Here is an 11,032-nt window from a genome sequence, read left to right as displayed (position 1 = left end):
TTTTGAGTGGACTAACGGCAGTTAACAAAAATTGACGGTAGGGAGTTTCTAGTAGTTTCGAGTTACCCAGGGACTAAACTTCCAAAAAAAAAAAAAACTCCAAAGAGTTTTTAAAAAAAGCGCGTTGACCTAAGGAGTTTATATATATTTTCCCTATAATAAATACGTTGTCACATTATTTTTTTTTAAAAAATTAATAACATATCATGTGCACTATTAAATACAACAAAATAAAATTATAACCACTTGTCCTAAAGCAACCATGGTAGAGACTAGAGATCAGATTTGTATTGGAAGTTTCAACATGTACTAACTCAAGTCGCATAGTTAATTTTTCCATATAAAAGAACAGAGATGGGCGTAATTCCAAATTTGATATATATATTTTTTTTTTGGTAGAATTAGATGAGATGAGATGAGATGTTCAATAACCTTATTTGATTACAACAAAATCATCAATTTCAGAAAGAAAAAAAAAAATTGTAAAAGTTAAAAATATTTGAAGGAAAAGAAAAACTAATATTGTTTATAAATTCTTTTCATTGTTCCTTGGATCAAATAGTCCAAAAAGAAACATATACAACTTTAATTAAATGATTAAATTTATTTACATAATCTTCAAAGATAGTTAATGATTTAGCATGATATAAAAGCAAAGATTTGTTCAAACATTGTCTAAGATATTAACTTTCTATTTTACGTCCATACATAAATAAAAGTGTCAGAATATTAATGAAATCAAAGAAAAAGTGAGTTTGTCATTGTCACGTCAAGAGAGTGTAAAATAATAATAAATACATCATTTATTTTTCCTACGGGCAAAGATCCTAGTATCCATTCCACACCACTTGAAATACAAATGAGTCATTTTATGGTTGATTTAATATTGTTACATTTAATAATATACAAAATGACACATCATTCTGATACATTAACTATATGCCATCACGTACGAAAATGATTTCCATTTCAAATTAAATGAATAGTATCTATTTTATGGTCAAAATTTGAAGTTGATGCATCTAACAACATACATAATTTTACATTATTTAATTATTACTTCATATACACCATTAGATGTGTTCACTAACTTTACTACATGCAATCATGTAGAACAGGAATCTTCTCCATTTCAAATTAAATGAATTTATGGTCAAGATTTAAAGTTTGTGTATCTAACGGTATACATGATTTCATATTATTTAATTTTTTATAAAATGTTCCAATATTAATTTTATATACACTGTTGGATACATACCCTAGGTCCATAACTTTAAATTTTGACAATAAAAATATGGATAACTTCATTTAGGACCTCTAAACTACCATGCGTTTTGAGAAGACCCCACCCAAATTTTAAAAACTCTCAATTTCACCCCTATAAACTTTCAATTTGATGCAATTGACCCCCTCCATCAACTTTTTGCCGTTAAACCCTAACAAAAACCACTAAGAAGACCAAATTACCATCCTTTTTTTTTTTTTAATTTCAATTTAAAATTAAGGGTAAATTTGGAATTTTATAAAAGTTTAAGGTATATAAAGGTCATTTCATCACTTTTAACATCCAAACACAGATAGAGGGTAGGTGGATTGCGTCAAATTGAAACTTCGGAGAGTGAAATTGAGAGGTTTGGAGGAATTTTCTTAAATCGTGTGGTAGTTTATAATTGGGGAAAGTCCACATACCCCCTTCAAATTACCACCAAATTGACAATGTTCCCACCAAACTACCAAAAATTGTCAATGTTCCCCTAATGACGAAATTACCCTTAGTACAATAAAAACAAAAACACTAAAACTTCTTAAAAAAACCTAAAACTAACCAAAAAAAAAAAAAATCCAAACGGTGGCCAATTTTTTTTTTTTTATATAAAAATTGAAAATTTTCGTTTTTTTTTTTCAAAAATTTTTGTTTCATAATTTTTTTTTAAAAAAAATAATTTACGTTTAAAAAAAATAAAAATTTTCGTTTTTTAAAACTAAATAAAAAAAATCGTTTTTTAAATAAAAATTTCAATTTAGAAAAAATTTTCATTTTCATTTTAAAATTTTTTTTTTAATATTATTTTTAAATTAAAAATTTTCGTTTTTTTAAAAAATCAAAATTATTTTTTGAATTTTTAAGGGTATTTTTGTCTTATTGAAAAATTTATAAGAGTATTTTTGTCTTATTACTAGTTTTGGAGGAGATGGACAATGTTTTGGTGGTTTAAAAGAGACATTGTCACAATTAAAAGCTTGAGAATAACATTGTCAATTGAGTGATAGTTTGAGAGCGATACATAAATTTTTCCCTTTATAATTCTTTATAAAGTTTTTTCTTTTTCTTTTTTAAATTACTTTTTCCCTTTGATTTGAGATGAAAAGAATATGTTCCCATCATGCACATATTGTATGTAAGAATATTAAATTCTGATCAGAAAAGATTCTATTATTGTCAGACTCTGTTAGGTAGGTAGCTAGGTTTCTACCTACTATAAATAAAAGAGGAAATTCTACAATTTCATGGACTATAGACAACTACCAAATTCCAAATCACTTGTCATGGATCCACCTACCTCAACAAAGCTTCTACTAGACCATCTTCCTAAGGGAACCTTTTTTGAGGGCCTTGAGCTCTACCAAAGGGATGGTTTCTGGTACAGGCCCCGTCACCTTGAAGCTGCAATCGCCTCTCACTCTCAGTTTGAAGCTCATGATGATGATGTTATTTTGGCTTCTGCCATGAAAACAGGCAGCACTTGGCTCAAAGCCCTCTGCTTTTGCATTATGCAGAAGAAATGTGATGTTGATCTCAAGAAGGATGAGGAGGACCTTTTGGCCCTACAGCACCCTGCATTCTATGTGCAGACATTGGAAGTCCAGGTTTACACTGCAAAGCCTCCTCCTGATCTCTCGGGTACCGTTAAATCACTACTTTTTTCAAAAATTATATTTTAACACGAAAAATGATACACAAAACCACATAAGAAAACGTGAAAGTGGGAGTGTATGTAACATTACTCTTTAACATTCCTCTTTTCACGTTTCCTTTAATAAGTGAGACTAGCACGTTGGTGGTAATGGAGATAGGGTTTGAATTTATAACATTTGACTCTTATACCATGTTAAATCACTACTTATTCTAAAGAGTAATACTATTTGAATAATGTTACATTTATTTCCACTTCTTTACACAATTTTTTCACATCCATATGTGAGTTTTAAAACCACCTATGAGATGACGTGACAGTAAAAATTAGCTTTTATATCAACAAGAACTTGTATAATTTAAAAGAATTAATAACTGGTTTCTACCGTCAAATCATCATAATTGTGTAACAATCATTTTTCTATTCTATAAGCTCAAATTAATAAAAAAATTGAAAATTTAATCGTTTAATTTATATTCTAGCAGGCATGAAATCTCCGAGACTCTTCCACACCCACTTGCCTTATAGTGCCCTTCCTGAGTCCATCAAGAGCTCAAAGTGCAAGATTGTTTACATAACCAGAAACCCAAAAGACACTTTGGTTTCAATGTGGCATTTCTTCAACAAGCTTAGGACACCAGAAGAAGGTCCATATCCCTTAGAAAACACTGTTGAGAGCTTCTGCAATGGTGTTTTCCACTTTGGGCCTTTTTTCGACCATGTTTTAGAGTACTGGAATGAGAGCTTAAAGATGCCTCAAAAAATACTTTTTCTCAAGTACGAGGAGCTGCAAAGGAACCCAAAAGAGCAAGTAAAAAGGCTTGCTTCATTTCTAGGAAAGCCATTTGCAGAGGAGAAAGAGGCGGAGGAGCTGATATGGAGGTGTAGCTTGGAGAGGCTGAAGAACTTGGAAGTAAACAAAAATGGTGTGGATCCGTGGGTTGGGATGCCAAACAGTTCTTTCTTCAGGAATGGTGTTGTTGGGGGCTGGAAAAACACCTTGACACAGGAAATGGGGAAGCGGATCGATGAAATTTGCAGCATGAAGTTGGAGGGGTCTGGCTTAGTTCTTGTGGATCATGCTTTAGAGAATGGTGTTGCTCAAACTCAGTAAACTTCTGCTGCTATGCAATACAATTTCTTTATCTATCATATGCCAACATTTATGTAATGATTGTTTCTATCTCTAATCTCTCCATCAGCTTGTACTTTTTGTTTTCTTTTGTTGTGGCCGGTATGATTTGAAGTAATGTCACGTGGGCTCAAGATCGAGTTTGCTTTTTCTACTTGGCTTAAGAATTTGTTTCCTAGCAATTGGTGTATTCCCTTTGGCAATTTTTTTTTATTTTTTTATTTTAAGAATGTTAAAAGTTGAATTTTTTTGAGGAATAGTGGAGGCTTTTACCAAACAGAGCCTAAGTGGTTTTCTCCCCACTATTTTATATTTTTTGAGGATTTTTTTTTTCCTATCTTTTGTATGAGAGTGTGATTTTGGTGTATTAGAGCTTTGAGCTTTAACTGGTTTTTTCCCTACTATTTTATATTTCATCTTTTGATAATGAATTTCTCTTAAAAACTAAAATAAAAAATTATTATTATTATTATTTTTTTTTTTTAAAAAAAAAAGGGTGACGGGAAGTGATTTGTAATTTTGGCCAACCACAAGGTTTGATTTTACATTTATTTCTAATTTTTATACCACACAAGCATTTTGTAATTTAAGCCAACTACATTAACTAATTTTTTATTTATTTCAAACAAACTTATTTTTTTGTATTTATCCACACCTTAGGTTCTTTTCTTTTCTTTTTTGTTTAAAAAATAGTTTAGTTTATAATGTTGTTACATAAACTAATAAGCTTTTTGTGCTCTCCAATGAGATATTGACACATCAGCCTGAAACAAGAAAAAAAAAAATGCACTCAAAACACTAGATCTAACCTCTAAAATCCTTCATCTACACCAATTTCATTTTTTTTTTTAAAAAAAAAAAACCTTCAGTTTTTCTCTTAGAAAAACCACCGCTACCGAGAAAAACCCACCGGCACCGCCCAGGTTGGACCACACCAACACCACCCAAGCCTAACCCCACCACTTGGCCATTAAAATTCATGTGCTATTATAAATGTTAAAATGTGATCCTGGCCAATATGTTGAGCTTTTGGAGAGATTATTGTTCTTGGTTTTGTACTTGCACATGCTTTAGCTCAATGGGCCGCTTGGCCCGCTTCCCATCTTATTTTTGGAAGCATTCTCAAGGGATCTCCTATTCTCTCTTCCTTGCGGATCAGAAGTGGGAAAGATCCTCCCCTGTAGCCCTTTTCCCCTCTTTCTATTAAAAAAAAAAAAGAAAAAAAGTCACCTTCTTTTCCTGTGCAATCCAATTGAACGTGACTTTACAAAAAATTTTCTCCGTTCAAGGGACAGCTTCACGTGGGTTTTCACATTTAATGAGAATTTTTACACCCTAGCTTTTTTTTTTTTTTTTTTTTTTTTTTTTTTTCAAATAAGGGGAAACCCAAAAAAAATTACAAAAAGAAAAATATTATGGGTAGTAACTATTTTACTAATATATGTTTACTAAACTGATGTGTAGCTCATTTATTGGAGAAAAACAAAATAAAGTAATTAATTGTTTTGTTTTTATCTAATGAATGAGCTACACATCAGTTTAGTAAGCGTATGTTAATAAAATAGTTAGCACCCCTAACATTTCTCTTATAAAAAATTGGTCATTGCCACTCAAATCAGAATTTTTACTTCATTGCCTTCCTTTATATTTCTTCCGAGCAAAAGCCTTACAAATATAAATTTCGTTTAGGTGCCGTAAAAAAAATTATAACATATGTTTTATAGTTTTTTTTTAATTAAAAAAATAAAAGAGAATAGAATTAAATATAAACAATTAAAAACTGTAGTTTTATTTACAGGAACCAAGGCAAATCTCGCAAAGATTAGGCCAAGAACTATTATAGCATGTTTGAAATTACATTTGAGAAATTGAGATTTTAAGTCAAAAAATATTTTTTGGCATTTTTTTTTTTTAAAAAAACTTCTACTAAAAGTGTATTTTGATTATTTTTTTGACTTTTTAGACCCTTAAAAGTGCTTTTAATTTTTTTTTACCAAACGGATGATATTTTTTTCAAACGGACTTTTTGAGTGTTAAACGCACTTTTAAGCCTGTCAAACGCACACTCATACATGCCCTTAATGTATAGCCATATGAGAATAGTAGGTTTCTAAATGATGTGTCACCATTACATGAAATTTATTTTTTTGAAAAATATGTCACAAATTCATGGGATTGTGACACATCATTTAAAAAACTAACTTCTTTTAAAGAAAAAAAAAAAAAAAAAAAAATATAGCATTTTTCATAAGAGATTATACCTGCTTGTTTCAAGCACAACCATTTAACTACTAGCAAGTGACTCTCCCTCTCAATCTATCTTCCTTTTGGGCTACTCACCAAAAAGAAAAATCAATATATAGGATTAATTGTGAGAGCTTCAAGAATATGACTTTTACCAAATAGGACTAGGTGCAAGACATCAGCTTTCTCACCTAAATCGACAACATCGTTGTCAATGTTTTTTTATGTTGTTAGTTCAATCATTGAGCAAATGCGTCGTGATTGATCTAGAATATTTGAGAGAAATACAAAAGAAATTAAAAATGAAATAGAAAAACAATTAATTGAAGCAATAATTAGAGATGCCAAGAGGCTGAGTGCCAAAATAGTAAGGAAAAGAGTCCAGCGAGTAATGGCCATAGTTGTTTGTGCAAAAATTTGTGGTAATATAACTTGGAAGGGAAACATAGTCCCACTATAGCCATATGAGAATATCTCTCTTAGAAGAGACTTAGGCAAATAATTAAACACCAAAACAATGTCCATTATATATATATATATATATATATATATATATATATATATATATATATTGACATGTCCATATAAGGGAATGGGGAGAGGAGATATTTTGACATGTCTACACAAAGGAATGGGGAGGGGGGATTCGAACTAATGACCTCCGCTTCATTAGGCGTAATCCACAGCCGATTGAACTACCCTTTAAGGATATAATTGAAGCAATAATTAGAGAATCCAAGAGACTGAGTGCCAAAATAATATAGAAAAGAGTCCAGCGAGTAGTGGCCGTGGTTGTTTGTGCAAAAAATTGTTGTAATATAACTTCGAAGGGAAACATAGTCCCACTATAGCTATATAAGAATATCTCTCTTAAAAGAGATTTAGGCAAATAATTAAACACCAAAACAATGGCGATTATTTTTAGTTTTATATATATATATATATTGACATGTCCACACAAGGGAAGAGGGATGGAGAATTCGAACTAGTGACTTCCGTTTCATTAGGCGTGATCCACAGCCGATTGAACTACCCCTTGAGGACATAATTGAAGCAATAATTAGAGATGCCAAGAGATTAAGTGCCAAAATAATACGGAAAAGAGTCCAGTGAGTAGTGGCCATGATTGTGTGTGCAAAAATTTGTTGTAATATAACTTCGAAGGGAAACATAGTCCCACTATAGCTATATGAGAATATCTCTCTTAGAAGAGATTTAAGCAAATAATTAAACACCAAAACAATGTATATATATATTTGACATGTCCACATAAGGGAAGGAGGATGAGAGATTCGAACTAGTGACCTCCGCCTCATTAGGCGTGGTCCACAGCCAATTGAGCTACCCCTTAAGGACATAATATATATTATATGTAAGGATAGATAATTAGTGATAATTAATAGTCCATTAAGAAGAGACCATCACAGAAAAACTAACACAAGAAAACACATAGGAGCCATTCTTCCCTCCTCCCCTTCCTTGTCCTTGTTTTTCTTCACCCTAGTAGTAGTGTTTGGTGTCTTCTTCGTAGTTTCTTCCGAACTCCGTTTCTGGCAGTTTTGTATTAGATATAGTTTGTAGATCTAAATCTAAATCTAATTTTTCAAACTCAGATCTATTTGTCTTCACCAGCCAAGGCAAGGCGTGTCTTCTCGAGGTTGTCTGCGAGGCCATGCTCCTCTGCTTCTACTTGTAGTTTTGATTTTTTGTTACTTTTATCCTGGTCTTTGGGTCGAAGACATAAGTTGTTTTATTGACCTTTTAGGCTGAGGAGGAGTAGATCAGTGTGGGGATTATCTCTCACGGCCGGAAAATAAAGTTTAAAAATTTGGGCTACCTATGTCTTAGATCTAGTTTGGCCGAAGCAGATCTATTTCATAATTGTAATTATATATGAGTTAATAAAAGTTGAAGTCATAAATAATATTTGATTGTAAGAATTTTCTGATTGTATCTATGATTTTGTAACATCACAGTTTTTGGCTATGATTTATGCTTTACGCTCTGTGATGTAAGAGCTTTATACTCTTGATTTTTTATCAATGAACCATTAAAAAAATAATAATAATTAGTGATAATTAATGATTGATAATTGTCCTGCTTGAAGTATTTAGGAGTAAGAAAGTACATATTTCAGGTTGCCACCAAGTTTATATACTTCATGCAGAGAAGTTGCTGTGTCACTAGAGGCCCAAAAGACATATTATTTGACACATGGTTAGGGTTTAGTAATTGGTCTTCTATAATCGCATAATCATCACTAATCGACCCTAACTATGCGGTTGCGGTTACTTCAAATGATAACACCTAAAGAGTTGCGGTTGCATTAAGAGAATAACCGTAGCCGCTTGTATATACCCCTAATGAGGAGAATGAAGCAAGCTTCAAGAATTTACAATTAAATTCAAGTATAATTATAAATGTTATAAAACTGACATTGTGACTCGTTATCATGAAGAATAGTGATGCAAAATAGCTTCTTCTTTTTTTTTTTTTCCTCTCTTTTTAAAACATCAAGGTTCCTTTTGTTTGCTTAAACCATTTTTGGGACTATTTTTATATTGTAAAAATATATACTAAAATATATAAATGTAAGAAAGAGCATAGAAGTAGAGAGAGAAATAGAGAATACCTGAATTAGGGTTACATCTTTCCTATGTTGAATTGCATTGAATTGTATTATAATGGGTGGTGTTTATAGAGAAATTAATGTGTTTTAAACGAGGAAATGTAAACTAAATAAGGTAGGGAATTGATAACATGAGCTCCAAGTACTAGGAAACCCTTTTTTTTTTTTTTTTTTTTTTTTTAAGGGGAAATCATTTTAGTCTCATTAATTAATGAAGAGTCACGAGCATAAAGCTCTTACATCACAGAGTAAAAGTTATGAGAAAATCATAGCCGAAGCGACAAGGTTACAATTCATAGATACATATATAATAATCTGACATTCAAGACCTATCTATGACATCAAAATTCGCTAACCCATGACTAATCATTAGTTGTAACAACAGGTGACAGATTCAATCCGATATATAGATAGCAACATCCTCCTGCTAAAACTCATCATTCTCGACTCGCAAGCTAAGAAATTATTTACATCCTCAACCTAACAGGCCAAAACCACAAAATACGGGGAAAACGGAAAAACATGAAAAAAAAAATAAAAAAGCACAAAAGCCCACAAAACACAACCGGAGGAAGGCTGCCGGATGATTCTAGCCAGAAAGAGAAAAATACACGTGCAGACGCATACGAGTCACGATCTGTCGCAAGGTTGCCAGAATCAAAAGTGATAGGTGCCATTGGAAGTAGGCGGGGCAGGTGCGCGCGGTGAAATGACGTGTGTCTAGGTGGGTCTGATGGAAGGACGTAGATTGAGCTTTGAACAATCTGATCCAAGAATTCCATCAATCCCAGAAAAAGATACAGCAGAAGTGATGGACGGCACACTCGGCGTCATGGAGCTTGAACTTGTAACAAAAGAAAAATAAGCAAAAAGAAAATAAATAAACAAAAAGAAAAAGGGGGGGAGGTTCTCCCCACTAAGTACTAGGAAACTAAAAATCATTTTTAACATGAAAAATATTATAATATCTCACCTCAAATTTAAGGTGGAAGCTTGAGTTTGGATTAAAAAACATAATTTATTTGACGAGTTGAATCTGGTGCGACAAGTAGTAAAATATGAGCGTGAGCTTAGCCTTTAGAACCGTTAATGAAGATGATATCGATCGTATTCAGCAGGAGAACAAAGCTTGATGTGAGCTCAGATTGGCCACGATGGTGAAGGAAAGTGGTTTGCAAAGAAAAGTCATATCGTGAGCTTGGCTTGAGGTTGCAAGCCACCATGGTTGGACAAGTAGACTTGGCTCCACCACTGTCTACATCACCTACAAAAATGCAGCACTATAACCAATTAAATTAAGAACACTTGGTAATTAATTAAGGAAAGTTGAGATGGGCTCTCAGATGTAGATGTGGAACTGAACACCACCGGAGGAGGCGGCATGTGCGCTTCACACACTAGTGAAGAGGAGGGTTTGCAGTGGCTTATGGTGGATCTAGAGGCGGGGAAGCTAGTAAAGGGACGCGTGCATGGTGGAAGTGTGGTATTTAAGAACGACATACCTCTATTATTTTTGTCCTATATATAAGTGAAGTTTGATCATTAAGCTTTCTTAGATTATTATGTAAAAATTAGGGTTGTGAATAGTAGTCACTCTATACACCCAAAACATAATTTCTTTTTCTTTTCTTTTTTATTTTTATTTTTATTTTTTTATGTTTAAGTATCTATAGGAGATTCGTCAAGCAGATATTGAAAGCTCGTCCCGAGGAGGTATGTCGTTTGTTGTTCTTATATTTATAGGAGGTGAATGGGCGTGGTAATATAGCTTCTGTCTTCCCACAAAAGTTAAGAAAAACCATAAAGAAGGAAAAGGAGAAAAAGAGAAAGAAGAAATATAGATAAAACAAGGAGGGGTTGGATAACTTAGAATTGAGATCCCCTTAGATTTTTTTAAATATGAGATCCTTAATTTTGAAAATTTGAGTCCTCCATTATAACTAACGGTTCAAATAAATATAGAGATTTGTGTGTTACTGAGGTAAGTAATTTTAGTTTTCAACATGCCAAATCAATTTGCCTCATTAACATACAAATCTTTATATTTATTTGGATCGTTAAATGTAATAAAAGACTCAAATTTTAAAATCTAAAAAATCTCATATTTTAAAA

General features: G+C 32.3%; 1 protein-coding gene across 1 annotated transcript; it reads left to right on the top strand.

Annotated features, from left to right (window-relative positions):
• The first annotated feature begins 2,526 nt into the window (after nt 1–2,526).
• Nucleotides 2,527–4,192, top strand: LOC132166908 (cytosolic sulfotransferase 12-like). The gene is made up of 2 exons (XM_059577766.1): nt 2,527–2,902; nt 3,401–4,192. Exons 1-2 carry the CDS (start codon nt 2,548–2,550, stop codon nt 4,027–4,029), a joined length of 984 nt encoding a protein of 327 aa, XP_059433749.1. The 5' UTR covers nt 2,527–2,547; the 3' UTR covers nt 4,030–4,192.
• Nucleotides 4,193–11,032: the final 6,840 nt, after the last annotated feature.

The sequence above is a fragment of the Corylus avellana genome, chromosome ca1, assembly GCF_901000735.1.
Source record: "Corylus avellana chromosome ca1, CavTom2PMs-1.0".
In the NCBI taxonomy this organism is placed as follows: domain Eukaryota; kingdom Viridiplantae; phylum Streptophyta; class Magnoliopsida; order Fagales; family Betulaceae; genus Corylus; species Corylus avellana.
This window is presented reverse-complemented; position numbering and strand designations above follow the sequence as displayed.